The following is an 18,032-nucleotide window of genomic DNA, read 5'->3' as shown; positions in this document are numbered from 1 at the left end:
CGGTGAAGATGTTCATGTCCGATGCTTAAGCTGTGCCTGAGCAGGCCTCGAGGCACCACCTTCCCTACTTCTTGGAGGCCTTGCTGCAGGTGTTTGGCTAACAGAGCAAAGCTCTTGACTTACTGAAATGAGTTTCGTCTGAGCAGACTGTGGATAACTTTTGAGATTTACCAGAGGGAAGGAGTGATGCTGAAGCCATCAGCAGCATGAAGTTATATGGGATCACATAGGTGAGCTGAGAGGAGATAACAGAGAGCTTTCTGTCGGAAGGAGGGTCTGACTTTTCTGCCAGCAAATTGAGAGAGGAGAGTTCATCAAATCAGTGCTGGAGATGTTTAAAGAAGAGAGAGGCCTGGCTGATGCAGGTGATTTGGAAGAGTGGGCCTTGATGCAGATGAAGGATTCCTCAGAAGTCCGCAGCAAACATTACAGCTGGAGAGAGCTGCAAAGGACCCATCCTCACCCTAGCAGGGACCAAAGGAGTCCAGGCAGGGCTAACTACTCAGACCCTCATGCAGTGTTTGCTCTTAGCCCAATATCTAATACATGCCAAGAGCTTTTCCAGCTTAGATGAACATATCTCTGCTGCTGAGTAGCACTTGTTCCTGGAGTTATTCTTGCCAGCCCAAAGGACACTCACACTGAAAGAGGGAAGAGCTTTGTGTCATGTTTGGTGAAGGTCCAAAGATCTTTTCCTCAAGCAAGGATCTCCAAAACCTGCTTGTACATATACTTAGTAAGATTGGTAACGGAGGATGATAAGATTGGTAACAGGGGATGGTAAGACTGGTAAAAGGGGATGATGATAAGGCCTACAGCTTTCTTCTGTGGGTCTTCTGAGAGGAAAGCTACTCTTCTCAAGGTGAGCGCTCTCAAAGATGTTACATCTTACCATGGTAGGTGTGACAGGAGAGGGTGGATTTCTTTTCCAGTGTATATAAAAATTGTGTGTTGTTATACAGTACTTACCCTGGTGTCACTGAGTTGAGCTAGTTCACCTGGGATGAGCAGTTTCTGTGCTTCAGCATCTCTTTTTACTCTCCAGTGTGGAAGAGAAGAGCGCTCACAACTGTTCCCCCCACACACACCCCCACATGGGAATCAGCACCAGCATGTAAACCAGATTTCTGATTAAAGAGAATTGTATAATGTCTGCCTGCATCATCTTCCATCTGCTCTTGCCAACTCAATTGCATATGGCACAATGTGTCACTTCCGTGCTACACTCTATTCTTTATGTGCTCTGTCTAGAAAGCATGGAGATGATTCAGCATGTCAGTGGCAGGTGAAAGGATCCTTCAGTTCACCCAGGAGGATCTTTGAGATGAAGGAGGATCCTTGCTTTAATGTGTGTGCTAATTTTTACACAGTAGCCAGCTCTGTTTGATAACATGTTAGGACTTAAAAAGGAGTAAATGTGGTCACACAACATCAACTCCCTCACCTTGAAACAGAAAGGCAGGATAACTCACTGGCAGGATAACATGTGCTTACTCAAAAAGCTGCAGCAGCTGGAGAAAGACACATTAGAGAGCTGCGTGACACTAACCTGTATAGACTTCTGGATTAATTGGGTTTTTAAGTGCTTTCCTCTTCAGCCCTACCAGAGTCTGTAAAATCAAGCAGAGACAAATATACAGCACCACAGTTTCTGCCTCTTCTCACCCTGTGCCACACCAGGTGAGAGATTATTAATGCAGGCATGTCCTGCATTTGCGGTATGCGCTGGTTGGTCCATACAGCGAGGATGGTTTGTAGTCTGATTAATTACATCTCTTATAATGCCAGTTTTGTGCTGATAATATTAAATTGCTCCTCAGTAGATGAGCTTTACTGGTTGTCTCCAAGTTTTAGATTTTTCTTTCTCATACTTGGCACTTTAGCAACACACCAAGGACTTAAGGAGAGAGTTATTTATTTGTTTAGCTTCAAGGCAGGAAATTCCCATGAGGAGGTTCACTTGATTCTAAACAAAAACAGAACTGGAGATCTTCAAAACCTGGAAAAGTCCCTGATGAGGGGGGGAAATGCTCAAAACTGTTATGTACATCACTTATCTTTGTCAGTAGCATGACAGCTTTGTGTTCACCACACTGAAAAAACAGCAGAATATAGGTGCCAACATGATCAAATTACCCCAGGCTGGTGACCCATGTCATGGCTGGAATCAGACAAATGCACTTGAATGACTTTGTTCTGTACGTGATCTTCCCTGATGTCCTTCAGTGTTTGCTCAGCATCAGACTGCAGTTATTCTTCTTTCTAGCAAAACCAAAATGCAAATAAAATTAAGCACAGAGATGTATGTTAAATATACACACTAGCCAAATGGAGACGGTGCATTCAGCCTATGGTAAATGAGTCCCTGGGAGCTATGCTGTCCATTGCAGGATAGAAAAATGAGATCCAGGGTATTTAGCAATAGTGGTGTGTTGCAGGGTTAGGGTTTGTTTCTTGTAGTTGGGTTTGGTGTGTTTCTGGGGATTTCTTGTTTGCTCAAAGGCTGTTTTTAGCACGCTCCTTTGCTGGCTTCCAGAGGTATTCAGGACATGTCTCTGGACTTTCTCTTTATTCTGCTTTGTCATTTTGTGTTGGCATAGCACAGTACACAACTGGCACAACCCTGTGCTTTGTGCTATGAATCCGAATGCTGAACTTGCGGAAGACAATCCAGTCTTAGGAATATTTTTCATTACAACACTTCTTTCTCTTGTGTCTGGCCTAGGCAGGAGTGTAAGCAGCCATTGTTGACCTAGTCTCTTTCTTTTTTCGTTCAGACATGAAATGTAGTAATTGAAAGTGTTTTTCATAAAAAGCACATATACGACAGCATGCATTGTGCTTTCCTAAATGAAAAGGAAACATTAAAAACTAAGCTTGTCTGTTCTTGTGAACAGGTACATCCTTCTTGTCTGCCTTCTCTTTGACATTTCAAAGCTATTTGGAATGCAAAGAAACTATTCCAGAAATACGTTCAAAGCTATTTCATTTTTAACCTGCTAATAATATATTTTATACCCTTTAATATATATGTGAATGAACTAAATTATGGACAGAATATATAAGTCAGAAATGACAAAGCAGTACGTAAAGAGAATTTATGGCATTCCTTCCACCTTCACCCGGTGATCATCTGAGCTGGGCACCAGGCTAGGACTTTATTCCTGCCTCCATCCCAGACCTCCCTGTACAAACCAGAGAAAATCAGCTCTATCTCCTCCTCTGCTTACCTCTGTAGACCAACTCCTTACTCTATAAATAGTTAAATACATTAGAGACCAAAATGTGTTTCCATCTGAATTAAAGATGTGTAGATACAAACACATCTGTAACAGTGGGTTGAAAGTATTTCTCAACATGGATGTTACAATGCTCTTAGGGGTGATTACATGTGTGCATTTTAAGCCTTTAATGAAAATGAGAGACTCAACCTCAGTACATCTGAAATGTATAGAGCAGAAAGCAATGGGCAGTATGCAAAGGCAGCTTAAAAATTTCATTTGCACACCTACTTGATCTTCTGTTTTACATGCTTCATTAAAACTTATTTTCTGCTTAAAAGAACACCTTTCTCCTTGTAAGAGCCCCTCACAGGCTTTCAATAGGGTTTTGTCCTCACAGATGGGGTACCTCAAGCTTTCTTGACTGCCATGTCAGTCAGAGACACTCGCCTTCCTTTATCCAGGGAAGTCCTTATTTCTCCGCCAGGACTCTGAAAACTTCATTTTTCCACCCACCTCAACATGACTTCTGGTCAGTCCCCTCAGGCCCCACAGTAAGGATGAGCCGCGTGTAAGACCCTGGGAAAGGGCTTGGGCACTGAGTTCAGGACTGCCCTTGAGCACTTGTCCCATGTCACACAGGCAGGCAATGCAGCACAGAAATTATGCGGCACGCTTGAGAAGCTCATTGAAGATATTTAATAATTCACATCCTCCTTCTGCCAATTAATATATCCAATGCAGTGAGTAGAACTAATTGACCGTTTTATATTGGCCCTAAGTGGTGTCCCAAAGCCTCAGTCCCTTATCTATTGTACTAAGTTGTGGAAATAACAGTGGCACAAACAAAAGTTTAGGTAATGCAGAATCAACATGATATGGAGTTGAACTCTTAAGGAAGAAAAGGTTATTTTCATTTGCTGTTTACAGGTAATCGTAACTTTGAAAAAATAAAATAGACATTCAGATCTTCCCCTGTTGTACATAGCAAGATTCATGCTTAACTTGAATGATTTCAAAATTTCCAGTGGCATTTCAGCTGTTCATTGAAGTGTACTGTAGGAGATAGAAACAATTTATTACACAGCAATAAAGGTAGCAGTAATCATCATAAATGCAAACCTTCAGATGTTTCTTTGTCTGTGCTTTAAGTTTTTATTTTTTTCCCCATCCCTACATCCAGTGAAGCAGTGATTGTAGCAATCAGTAAGCACAAAGCCACCTCCTCCAACAGCTGCCAATATCCTAGTTTGGTTTAAACAACAGATGGGAGATATGTGAAGGCTAAGATAAGTGGCCACCTGAAAAACATTGTTCTAGATATGTGCCAAACTGGCCAGTCATACACTCAGGAACAAGAGCAGTGAGAGAAAGAAGGCAGCTGTTCTGACCACACACATCTGAAACAACAGAAAAACGTTTACTCTCATGGATGGATGCCTTTGTTTTCTGCAGAGCTAGGAAACTGTTCTTATGCTACGCTAATGCATGCAGAAAATGAATTTCTGTACCTTTTGTGTTTGCTTTCCATGACACTAGGAGCATCTGTACCCTGGCTGCAACAGCAAAATCTTGCTGCCCAGGGTGCCTGCACCTTTATAGAGTGGTTCCAATCTTTAAAGGGCACCTGCCTCAGCACTTGCAAATTTCTGTCTGGCACTATCTGTGCACTGAATTTTGTGACGTGCTGCAGTCTGTTCTTGCGAGGTCAGCTAATCAGTGAACAGCGACAGCCGCAGGTGACATGTTTGACTAACTGGCAGCTAATCAAGCATATTTGAATTTTGCATGTCACATATTGGCAGCAAACTGTTCAAAACATATTCATAAGATACATTTTGAATTAATTTAAGAAATGCATTTAAGGCAACGCAGATCAGTTTACAGATCTGCAGGGCGATGAAGTAGCTTGCATGCATCTGAAAAAATATGTCTGCTGAATTATTCATTCTATTTTGATTTTCTTTTTTCTTTATTTTTTATCATATAATGGACAGGATTTTTTTAGTGCTAGTCATCAAAATGCTGCAGCTAGCAGTTAGTAATGGTCACTTTTTCATCATTGTCTCTTCCTTTTTATGAGTCATTTGAAACATCGGTAATTATGATGACTAAAAAGCTTTCTACTTTTGACATGTGGAGTCAAATGGCTTAAGGAGTCAAAGTATATGCATAGGGCTGCTGTAAGTACTGCACTGCATACCCAGTGAAAATGGCAAGCAAAGGATTTATCTTAATCTTGTGACAGGCATACCTAGTAATCAGTAGAAGTTTACATATTTTTATTAGGTAGGTATTTAGCAGCCAGAGAATGCAGAGATGTGTATTGCAGAGATGGCCTAGATTTTATTACTGTATTGTACCATTCAGAAGTAGACCCAATTTCTGAACTACTTAGGTGTACAATTACACAATGGAATTGTCCTCCTAAAATACGTTGACAATTAGCAGAACTGTGCATGCCACTGGGAAATTGCTCATACTAATTACCATCATTAGCTAGTTGAATGCAAAATATCTGCAAATGCTTGAGGAATTAGACGTAAAATGGATCCTCTTCTTTCAGGTCAACCGGGTATGTATTTCTAAAGGTTCAAGGACCAAGATTAGACCTGTAATTAGGTTACAGATTTTTCTTCCATATACAAGCAAACGTCCATGTGAGATTTATATTTCAAAATTGAAAAGTTTGTTAATAATTAATTTTAATAATTAATCTCATCTGTCACTGGTATTGGAAAGGTGTGGAATGCTATCACTTCAGAAACACAATTGTGTTTTTTACACTTCTGATTTGACATCAAGTCATGTAAAGCTACTTACCCAGCCAACATTTTCTCAACTTGTCAGCACAATAAATGAGCTGACATTATCCTTATTTCATAAAAATACAAGGATTGTGTGATGACTGTTTCAAGTCTTGTTGTCCCTATTAAAAACACCTGTCTATCCCTGCTCCTGTGAGACCATTTCTGCTTGATGATTTTTTTTCCCCAAATCTTTCAGAATATCCAGTGAACACTCACCAAAGCTTCAGATCCGGAGCCACAGTTACCTGAGGGCAGTGAGTGAAGTCTCAATCAACAGGAGCTTGGACAGCCTGGATCCTGCGGGGCTGCTGACATCCCCCAAGTTCCGCTCCCGCAACGAGAGCTACATGAGAGCCATGAGCACCATCAGCCAGGTGGGGGGCACACATGGGCAGCTTGGACAGGAAGCACCAAGCCATGGAAAATCTTGATATTGCTTTAAATAGAATCAGGCTGCTGCATGTTACATGTTTTCAAAACATCTTTAAAAAAATGTTTTCACACATTTTTGTTTGTGAGAGTTTAACATTTGATAATACCATAGCCTGTTTTTTGCAAAAGAATGAGTGGCACAACATGCAGTTTGTTTGAACGAATGGTTTAACCTTTCATTTTGCTTTTCCAAAAGCAGGTGCTCATCAGCAGTGTCTTTAAACGGGGCTCTCTTAAGGATCTTGTGTGTAGTGCCTGAAATCGAACTCTTTGAATGCCTCCAAAGAGTCATTTGCAAGCTGATTGTGCCACTAAAGGAAAATTATGTCCATAGTATTTCACATTTTAAAAGTATTTTATTAGATTAAATCTGTCCTAATGCATACATTCTTTACCCCGATAACCCCTGAACTTTTCACCTGCATAGTGCAAATATAACAGAAAGTATATTAAGTGCAAAGGTCTGTCCATAACATTAACCCAAAATTCTGTAGGACTTCTTCATGCTCATCCTAAATCGGAAGAGAAATAAATCACACTGCTACACATTCAGTTTATGAATTTCATCATCATTAAATAGTCTGTCCTTGCATACAACATGCTTGTACAGTTGAATTGGTGGAGGACAGATCTGAAAGAATTGCAAAAGTGCTAGCACTCCACAAGGCAGTGTACCAGTGGTTCATCTGCTAAATCTTGGAGCTCCTTGGTATGATTCTGTATTGTTTGCTTAAATGGATCGTTTAGATAAATCCCTCGTTTAAAATAACTTTGTTACAAAAGTCCAGAAGTGTAGCAGACAGGTGCTGAATACTGGCCACTTACCACTGAGATGTCAAATCATTGAAATGTCAAAAAATGTGTGATGTTACTGATACCAAGACTTCAGCTGGAACCATAATAAATATATGGGCCATTCCATTCAGAAAGGAATTGTAGTTTGAGTTTCTGTGGTATTCTATATTTGGACTTTGGAGCTTCAGATTATTTGACTGTGTGTTCTATAGGTGAGGCACTTTGTATGAGCTGCTGCTCTTGAAGAAGGGTTAGGATGTATCTAAGAGAAGCACTGAAGTACAGGTCCCAGAGGAAACCATAAGCATTAGGTTAGCTTACTTATTTAGCTGGACGTCCAACACAGACAGTGCTGTCTGCCAAAGAGTTAGTGTCATTTGTCAATATGAATAAGAAAATAACAATCTAAAAAAGTCTTAATTCAGATATGTTTATGCAGAGATATGGCTATTCTCCACCATTGTAGAATTGTTCTTTAAAATGTACTACCCACCACTTTTCCATGCTCTTTTAAGTAGCTTCCCAATGAAAAAAAAACTGTTTTTCAAATTTCCTTTTTCAGTTTTGTGTATGAATTACTTTGCATATTTTTTTTCCTTACTAAAATTCATCCTGGAATAGAATACTTAATATTTTTGCATCATCCTAATACAGCCCTGTCTTCTCCTGGTATCATAGCCTTTTGCATGCAAGAAAAGTAGCAAAACCCTGAAGTGTTGTTTTCTGTGTTTCCTACAGTGATAATTATGATGCTTTAATGCCAAGCTCAGGGCTCGATTCTGAGTTTAGAAACATGAACATCCATTCCTATGTAAGCAGATATAGGTGGTTTCCAGGTTTTCAAGATCTGCAGCAAAGACACATGCTTTTAAATGTTCCTTAACCTGCGTGAGTGGAAGTCTTTGTCACCACCTAGTGTCTGCTCCCCAAAGGGTCTAAGGTTTCCATTGCACCTCCTGCTCTCAGCCAGAGGAGTCGGCCAGGTGATGTAGTTATACAAACATTTTCTCCCTGCAGCGAAGCTGTTTACCTTACCAGCCTCCCCCTTCCAACTCTTTGCTGCCCCATCTGCACTTGAGCTTCCCAGCCCCTCAGATTTATCACTGTGGTTGCCTGTGGTTTGCATTGATTTTGTCCCGGAGTTAAGCTGACCTTTATTTTCTTACCCACCAAAGAAAGCATGATTTCAATTTTTCACTGTAATTAATGGTCATAATGGTCGAAGCTTCAACCCCCCAGGGTGAAGTAAACTAGGTGCTACTGTGGGGACTCCCAGCTTCCCACTGGTCTTGGCTGGAGCCAAGAGTCTAAATATCACACTGTTTCTACCTAAAGCTTCTTTTTGTGTATATTTTTTTCCCTTAATAATTGTTGCTTTAGAAAGTGGGATGTGTTTTGTGCAATTCAGCTGTTCTTCATGTGCAAAGGGACCCTCTAACAGACCCCAGCCATCGTGCCCCTGTTGCTTGAGGGTGTTCATACAGGACAGAGTGGTGCAGGGAGCACGCTGAACCTGCCCGATCTTTGTCCACAGGTGAGCGAGATGGAGGTGAACGGCCAGTTCGAGTCCGTCTGCGAGTCAGTGTTCAGTGAGCTTGAGTCTCAGGCAGTGGAGGCGCTGGATCTGCCAATGCCTGGCTGCTTCCGCATGAGGAGCCACAGCTACGTGAGAGCCATTGAGAAGGGCTGCTCCCAGGACGATGAGTGCATCTCTCTGCGGTCCTCGTCTCCCCCGCGTACTACCACTACAGTGAGGACCATCCAGAGCAGTACTGGTGAGTAACAAAATGGACATCCGGAGGGGGGGTAGAAAGGGAAGGTACCTTTCTGTGTGGCTCCATCAGGTCAGCCATGAGATCTCTGCCAGACACAAAGCCCATGAGAGAGTCTGCATTTCTGCAGGGATCTGGACGGACTAATCAGCTTAAAACTAGGCACAGACCCAGGCTGGTGCAGTTGTGTTACCTCCTGTGTCCAAGCTAATTTATTCTGGGCTAAGAGCTCACAGAAGGGAAGTCCAAGGTCATATCTCCTGCTCTCGTCCCTAAAAGAGCAATCACAATTTAGCAAGGCTGAATGAGAAGGCTCTGGGTTAGCAGCTCTGCTGACCCTTACCAGCAGTGGAAGGTCCCTCTGCCAAGTTCTGCTTTGTGACGTGATCTTATTTGTACTTTCTGAAAGTTGGAAGTTATTGGGTGTGTTGATTAATGGCTCCACGAGACTGGTACAGCTTTTTTGGCTGTACTTTTGTGATGGGAATGAAGGAGAGAAGAAAAGGTCTGCAGGTCAAAACATGCGTGTTCACACCCTGTCGTTACTCCTTCTACAGTTCAAACTAATTGAGCCTTGCAAGAGGGAGAGGCTTGGGTCTTACCTCTTCTTGAACCTCTTCTTTTAAGGTTGCTTTTCTTTTGGAAATGACCATGATGAATTCCAGATGCTGCCACCAAAGTTAGTGCTTAGGGGGAAGGAAAAGCAAGTCAGAAACCAAAATCCAAATCTGTCTTTTGTATTCAGGACAACAAGAGGCAGGAACCATCATGTGTGTGTGCTTTTCTCTGTGGGAGGATGAGGGAAGGCATCTTTCTTTCGACTTCTCTCCATCCATTCCTCTGCTTTACACAAGCTTCATTTACTATTCATGTACTATTCACATTCATGACTAATATTTACTATTACAAGTATTTCACTGTGCCTACTACCTCTATTCCAGGTTCTCTAATTTCTGTTTTCTGTATTCTAAACTTTTGCCTTTTTATGTATTATCTCCTAGGTGCAGTTTTTTGTACGTCCTAAGTTCCTTATCTCTAACTGCAGTCTTTTTATAAAGCTGCTTGTCAATTGGTTTATGCCATCAAAGGATACTTCAATCCTTTTAACCAAAAGTGTTCAGCTTAATTCATGATTTTTCTAAAAGTAACAAGTTTAAGCACTGTTGGAAATACATTGGCAGTACATCATAAACATCAAAGCATTTTTAACAAATGCTGCAGAGGAGTTCTCATCAAAATCACTAACCATTAAGAAACAGTATTCATCTGACAAAATTTTCTGCTGCAAAAGTAGTATGTGTGTGCACGAAGGGTTTGCACCGCACCACAAAGACAGGGTGTAAGTAAGGTGTGTGTTACTTCATTGCAGGGCTTTAGCTGGTGTCAAAACATACTGTGAGACAAATGCTGAAGGATGGGCATTTTCAGGGATTTTTTAGTGTGCATTTGCCTGTGTTGGATCACTTTGGACATATCAGAATGTTTTTTAATTTATTTGAAATGGTTTTATTAGCACTTTTTCTTTATAAAGTAACTAACCATTTATCCAGAAGGCAAAAACTTCTGTCTTTGCATAAGAGGTTGTTTCTGTCACTTAGAAAAATGGTGCCTCTTTTGGGGTTATGTGGGGGTTATAAATGGGGTGTGTAAACAGAGATGGGGGCTGTGTGTATCAGATAAAAGCATTTGGAAAACCCATAAGAGGAAAGTCTTTATTGTAAACTGTCTTTGGTCTATGCTCCTCTTTTGTAGCACAATCACAAGCAGAGTCCTGGTCTCTTCTCTGGGTAGCTGGCTATATTAAAAAAAAAAAAAACAAAACAAAACAAAAAAAAAAATCATAGGAATAAGGTTATGTTATGGAAAAATGTAATCCAGTGGGTCTGTTTCATGTTGCTGCTTGTGTAGTCAGCCCCTTAAAATAGAGAGAGGAGTGATTTGCAGCCCTCTCCTTGTACATCCACAGAAGCATTTAAAGCCTGCTGTAGGTATCTATTTTCTTCTGTGGGAATTTTACTGAGTTATTTTTCTCATTTTTAAATTCTGGGACTCCCAAGGGCCCATCCCTTGCAGTGGTAGCATTTCAGGCAACTTGTCTCTTTTATTACCTGACTTACATACCTCTATCCATTTAATGGGGATTAGAGCTGAATTAATTCCATCCAAAAGCATCTGTATTGACTACCTTGCTGTTGCCTGTGGCTGGCTCCTAGAAAGGAAACAATAACATGAAAGACATCATTGATAGTTTCTGTTAATATCAGCCTCAATAAGATGGCACAGCACTGAGGCAGATATGAAGAAAGAAGATATCTCAGACTTATCTCCACTGAGGTGATGTTTCAAATGCTTTTGTGAGAGACAGAAGGGCAGTTATGATCTAAACTATGGATTTAACATCCCCAGATGAGAGACCTGTCCTTCCACTCCAGAAACACCTCTGCCTGTTCAACCAGGGAAGGTTCCTTTCATCAGCATTAGATCTTTCCTCAGGGACTAATGTACAAAACTCTGATCATACATTGACAGTGGGAATTTCTTTGCTGGCAGCCCAAGAAAATGCCAACTTGATGGTAACAGAAAAGAAAAAAAGTGCTACCTGTCCACTGGATTAAAAATTTTGCCTCCAGAGCAATGGCCCACAGCCTTCCAGGACATCTGAATAAAAATATTAAGCAAGCAGTGTGGACAAAACCATACCTCTGCCTGCTAGCGTGTACTACAGTGGTTGCTGCCTCCGGTTTTAATTTCCTTTTGCCCCATAGCATGGAGGTTTAGTTCTGAAAGCAGTAGTACACGTCTACCAGCGTAGCTGTTTGAATGTGCTCAACCTAACTATAAACTCAGCACTGATGCTCTGGCTGGGGGACAGAGCTCAGAGATGGCTGGCTGCCCAACTGGTGGTCTCAGCAGCCTGCTCTGCTCGTCACGCAACTGCCGCAACACAGTGGGGTGACTGCATCTGGCTGAAACCTAGCCCGGGTGTGAAAATGAGGCTGTAGGCACAAAGCTCTTGTCATCACCGGAATGAAACGCTAGACTTTAAGTGGGGAAAAAATACCCTACCCTCACCAAAGTGAATGTTTCTGCATGTATCTGGGAGGCAGGCACTTTGTTCACAAGATGGTCTTGTAGGTGACGTGGTATTTTATCCTTGTTTTTCAAGTAAAGGATTTTGAAATGTAGAAAATACAAACTTGACACTTTATATGGACAAAGAAACATATGGGAAATAAGTGCCATGTCACAACTCCATCATGCCTGGAAAGATGGGAGGTTGAAGCAGTCCAACTTCCGCAGTATTTGCTCACTCCTCTTTGCTCAGACCCACGGAGGGAGCCGACCCCACACCGCTGAGCTGGCCCCCAGTGCTGGGCTGTGTGGGCTGGGAGCTCCAGCAGCCCTCAAGTGCCAGCATATGTCGTACATCGTACAGCATAGCCTGCACTAAAAGCTGCCACCCATGTCATTTGGTCTCTTCAGAGCTGTTTAATGAGGTGTGAGTTAGTACATAATTTGATCCCAGGTTATTTGCAGATGTAGCCATTGTAACTAAAACTCCTCAGCCAGCAGATTCAGTCACTAAATAGGCAGCCTTTTAAGAATTTTAAAAGCCTTTAAATCATTTCAATGTGCACAAAGAGCATGGCAATTAAGAAACAATGAAATTTTAGGGTAGCTTAAAGAACATCTCTCTCCCACATTGCTTGTATCTGACTTGTATGATGTAGAAGAATTTTGTAGGTCATGTTTCTACAGCGTGCCTGTGCAGCCATGCTCACTCCTTTGCGGCACAGATAAACCTTGTGACGTTGTGAGGGCTCAAGCATTAGCACATGTGGGTACAAATAAATAATGGAGGCTGGATATGTTGAAGTGGAAAATGTGGCCTCTGTAGCTGAGCTCGAGCAGTAACATCAGGAAAAACTCTGCACTAGATTGCAGTAGGTGTTTTCTCAATATTTAACTTCCGTACAGTCAGATAAACAGAAGTATCAAAATTATCTGCAGCAATGCCATCTGGTGATTCTCAGTATTATTACACTTCTGATTAAAAGCAAAGCAAACAAAAATCCCAAGGAAATCGTGCTGTGTAGCCAGCAGGTTAGAGAAGGACTGAGAGTTATCACAGTGTATGCTAATTATGGTGCTTTAGCTGAGCAAGCTGTTCTCTTTCCGTTCTTTGGAACATCTGACCAAGAGGGGTCAGGTACTTTGTGGAAAATCTCTAAGGGACTAACTGCCTAGCCAATGGGAAAAAAAAGCAAACAACCTTAAAAATAGACTTATGCCAGGCAGAATTCAAAAATAAAACCAAAGCCTGTGGAGAAGGAGGCTGGAACTGACTGTATACCAGCTGTGTCCAAGCTCTCCGGGACTCCTCAGAGCTGTCCTTCCAAATACCGTTCTGTTGAAAAAGAAATAAGGAATGAGGGTTTCAAATGTGATTTCCAAATGAAGCCAGGATTGGTTTTTGGACCTCTACCAAAATGAAGGTATCTCCACAGAAGGCCTGGAGAAATACAATCATAGTTAAGGCCTTCCTGCAGATGTTGAACCTTAAAATAGATTTGGAGGGTGCAGAAAGCTGTTTGACAAAGAATTTACACGGTTCATTTCCTCTGTTTCCCTGAGTAATTCTGAAATGCAGTCTGCCTTTGGATCCACTATCAAATTGCTTAAACCAGCGCTTAAAAATGTTTTTCTTTACTAATGAGGAGTTGACCTTGGAGGAGAACACTGTTTCTAATTTAAGAGGCATCTGACTGCAGATAGAGCAAGTTTCATCTTGTCTATCCCCAAAGTTAGCTTTTTGAATTTTAAGCTCCACATCCCATAACCGCACAAACATACACATGCAAAAAAAAACATGTTTATGAAGCTAGTGGAGGTTTTTAATGAGAAAAACTGAGAACACAGCTCTTTCTGGCAGGTTTCTAACAGACTTGGAGCATGATACAGGCACTCATGGAAACTGCTCTGATGAAGGGTGCCTGAGAAAGGAGCAAGGCTAAGAGAGTCAGCCCTGGAAAGACAGGAAAAGATACTCAGACACTGGGCAGGTTGCACGTAGTGTATTTATGCAAAGACAGGAATTGAAATAAACTTAATAGATTCTATTTCACCTTTTAGACATACAGAATTTTGTGACCTGGAAGATGGGGATTACTGGAATATATATTACACAGGTCCCTACTTTGGGAATTCTTGGTAGTTACAGCTGGTTCACCATGTAAGTAATGTCAGATAGTGGAATGGGTTACACCAATTTTTCATCTTCCTTCCTGGTTCTGCCTCTTTTCTCTGTCTAATTATGAATATTGAATTTAATCTTTACAACTCTGGGCTGTTTGTTCTTGTCTGAGATACTGCCAGGATTTGGAGAGACAGCCTTAAGTATTCAAAACTGTGATCTTGAAATGTCCTGAAGGACTGTGTTGGTCTTTGTAGACACTTCCAGAAGCACAGAAAAACTCTAATGTTTTGTTCAGATAACACCTGTGTGTTTGACTTCTCTAGTTGTCCAAAGGACTTGGATATCTCCAAGGATGAAAATTACACAGTATTCTGGACTGCCTCTTCCAGCACTTAACTACACTGCAGTATGATTTTTTTATATATAAACAACTGAATTTTTTCTTGTGCAACTTGTGCCCATTTTCTATTGTCCCTTTTTAATGCGTATTTGACAAAACTTGGCTCAGCCTTCTCCATAACCATCCATCAGGTAGCTCCCTGCACAGATCTATCTATTAACCTGTATGGAAACATCACACTACAGCCCCCTACCTGTCTCAGTGCTCGCTTTGTGCTGGGACTCTCGTTCTGGGAAGCGTCACACTGCTCACAGACCCAGATGTGTTCTCACCAGCACTCAGCCTCCTTCAGACTGCCAGCTCTGCTTTTGGCAGACTGCACAACATGCTGCCAGATACCCGCAGCACAAGGGCACACTGCTGAATGTCCTTCAGCCTGCCCTGCTGCGGGACCCCACCAGCTTTTCCTGATGCTCAGAATAGGATGGCCCTGAGTCCTGTAGATTTGACAGTCTCCAGTGAAACAGGAAAATGTGTGATTTTTGCAGAAGAAGGAGATCTTTAAGAGAAATCTATGTCATTCTATGAAAAGAACTTTTAAGGAGGTAGTTTAGTGGCAGCACAAATAAAGGGGATGCAGTGATTAGTAGCATAAAATTAAATGTTTTACTGTTTAGTAGTGTTTTATTGATTATTGTACCAAGATGGTACAATATGGTACTATGGATGCCCTTTGCATATGTCAGTATGGAACGTGACTAAATATATTCTGCAGTTAATTCATTTCTGTTGATTATATTGCACATACTAAAGTGATAATCATTTTGCACGACCAGACTTACACAGCTCTGCCTGATGCAGTACAGATTGTGTAAAAGTTTGAGCTATGCTTTGCCTTAAAATAGGCACGTGTGTTACCAAGTGCACCATTATGTGGAGATGGTCATAGGAGGGTCCAGAGCCCCAGTTAGATGGCAACTTCCCAGTGTTCAGCTCCAGTGAGACAGCCCTGGTCCCACCCCACTCCTACTGGTGTGCATGTACTGCAAGTACCCTGTTGGAGACTACAGCTGTGCTTATCCAAATATATTAAAGCGCCTGAAAGTTGAGTGCTTAGCTGAGACAAAATACCACTTGATTTACCATAACAAATACAGAGAAGGGTATTACAAGCGGTATAACAATGTGAAGGTTGCTGTTTTGACTGAGTACCACGTGCCTGAAGTCTCATTAGGTGAGAATTAACTGCTTTTTTTTATGCCTATAAACAAACATGAAACCTCCATGATTTTGCCACAGTCCAAGAAACAGTGACTAAATCAACTGTCTTTACTGCTCATTTCTGCAAGGCTTATCTACCCTGAGTCATGAAGCCTGGACTGGCTGACAGATGCAGCAGTGTTGCTCGGGCCTGAGAGCAGTTTGCTTGATGTCCCACCGGAGAGTGGTCCTGCATCTGGTGCAGGACCAGGCTGATGCGACTTCATGGCATGCAGGTCCAGCAGTAGATTTCACTTGGCAGCCTCATGTATCTGCATTCTGGGGGACGATGTTTTCTGACTTGCAAGCAGGAGTAGGACAACCCCGTTTGAAATATGCCTGGAATTGTATCACAAGGAAGCAGGTTTCTCATAGCAGTGCCAGCTTGTAATTGCACACTAACAGGTAAAATGTGGAGCAGAATATAAAATAAACCCAGGGTCTGTTTCCACTTATAGTATGTGGGAGGATAGTGTAACCTTTATCCAAAATGCTGCACTTAGGGGCTGGTCATCACTCTCCAACTAGAGAGACAACAGAACTTTGTGCATTAGGTATATATCGTCCCTTAGCTGAGATGCCAATAACAAATGAAGAGCAAATAATTCAATTTTTCTTAATAGAGAAGCACAACAAAGACCTGAATCTTTTCTTTGTTCTGGCTTATTTTAAATGCAGTGTTTTTGTGACAGCAGTGACAGAAATGAGCTGAATCAGTAAGCTAAAGAAATGGCCCAGTTTATACAATGCAATCACATTTTCAGTAATAATTCCTACTATTTTCCTAAAATAGACTAATGTGTTCACTTCTAACTACAGTTGTCTTTTGGGAAGCAAGACCTAGGCCTCTTTCCCGAAGGGGCTATGCTAAATTAATCCATCCAGGGGATAAAAATAACTCAGGTTGTTGTTCTTCGCATGTGCTACTGCCCAGCCCTCAGCAATGCCTTGCCAGTTACCTGCGGTGTCGCATGCGGTAAGTTTCACATAGTTCCTTTAGGAACATGAACATTTATCATAGAATCATACCATAGAATGGCTCAGGTTGGAAGGGACCTTAAAGATCATCTAACTCCAACCCCCAGGCCATAGGCAGGGACACTTCCCACCAGATCAGGCTGCCCATAGCCCCGTCCAACCTGGCCTTGAACACCTCTAGGGGTGGGGCATCCACAGCTTCTCTGGGCAGCCTGTGCCAGTGCCTCACCACCCTCTGAAGAATTTCCTCCTAAAGTCTGGTCTAAATCTATTCTCTTTTAGTTTAAGACCATTCCCCATTGTGCTATCATTATCTACCCAAGTAAAGAGTCCTTCTCCATTCTTTTTATAAGATCTCTTTAAGTATTGAAAGGCCGCAATGGGGTCTCCCCGGGGACATGTTGTCTTCAGATATTAATTACAAAGCTCTCTTGGGCTATAGTGTATTCCAAGAAGCAATGAGAAAAAATAAGATATTTGATGATGATGAGCTTTTTAAAGTGACTGAGTGATTTCGAAATGTAAAAAAAAAAATGTAACAATTTTTAATAAGTGGGTTTAATGAGTACAGCTCTGCAGGGCTCCTCTTATACTAGAGCAATTTTTTTGACGCTGTTGTATCCCATCATCTAATTCCCATTTCAGAGCTCAGATATGATGTATTAGGTACTGGATCCAGTAAATAATTACACATTGTTGTGGTGCCTAAATATGTGTTTATGCAGCAGTCTAACAGTAATTGGCTCTTTGAAGCTATGGTGGACTATGGGGTGCATATATTATTAACCACTTTTTGAAACAGACAGTGCCTTTTTTCTTTAGTAATGCCACAGATAAACCCAAAGGAAATGTGGCAGCAAAGAAATGCATGTATTAAAAAAAAATACAGGAGCTGTGAAGTGTACATAGAGATATAATGTACTCTTTTTATTTCTTGCTGTTACACTGATCTCACTGCAGTACTTCTTACAATGCTCAATTACAAAGCACAAAACAACTCAGATACTCAGTTCTGGAAAATACCTCATGTTATCTTGCAGAGGACAGTCTAGCTGCCTTTACAGACTAATAGACCCTTTTATCAAAGGCACGCTGTAGACAAATGTGGGTAATCTGTTCTAATGCCTTTGTCTGGCCTCTGGTGGGGGCAATCAGTGTGTTGGTTGTCGGAAATTGTTTTCCCTTACTGAATTTGGCTTTGGTCAGATGGGAGAGCACTAAATTGGA

At 41.5% G+C, this 18,032-nt stretch overlaps 1 protein-coding gene across 9 annotated transcripts in view; it reads left to right on the top strand.

Moving 5' to 3' along the window:
* Nucleotides 1–18,032, top strand: part of DLGAP1 (DLG associated protein 1) — a 414,689-nt gene that overhangs the window by 311,616 nt on the left and 85,041 nt on the right. For all 9 annotated transcript variants that reach the window (XM_035319701.1, XM_035319696.1, XM_035319698.1 and 6 more), the window contains 2 exons: nucleotides 6,228–6,405; nucleotides 8,793–9,033. In XM_035319701.1, the coding sequence (XP_035175592.1) occupies nucleotides 6,228–6,405; nucleotides 8,793–9,033 (419 nt within the window). The remainder of the gene's footprint in view (nucleotides 1–6,227; nucleotides 6,406–8,792; nucleotides 9,034–18,032) is intronic.

The sequence above is a fragment of the Oxyura jamaicensis genome, chromosome 2, assembly GCF_011077185.1.
Source record: "Oxyura jamaicensis isolate SHBP4307 breed ruddy duck chromosome 2, BPBGC_Ojam_1.0, whole genome shotgun sequence".
NCBI lineage: Eukaryota > Metazoa > Chordata > Aves > Anseriformes > Anatidae > Oxyura > Oxyura jamaicensis.
The sequence above is the reverse complement of the archived record's forward strand: the minus strand, read 5'-3'. Positions and strand labels throughout refer to the sequence as shown.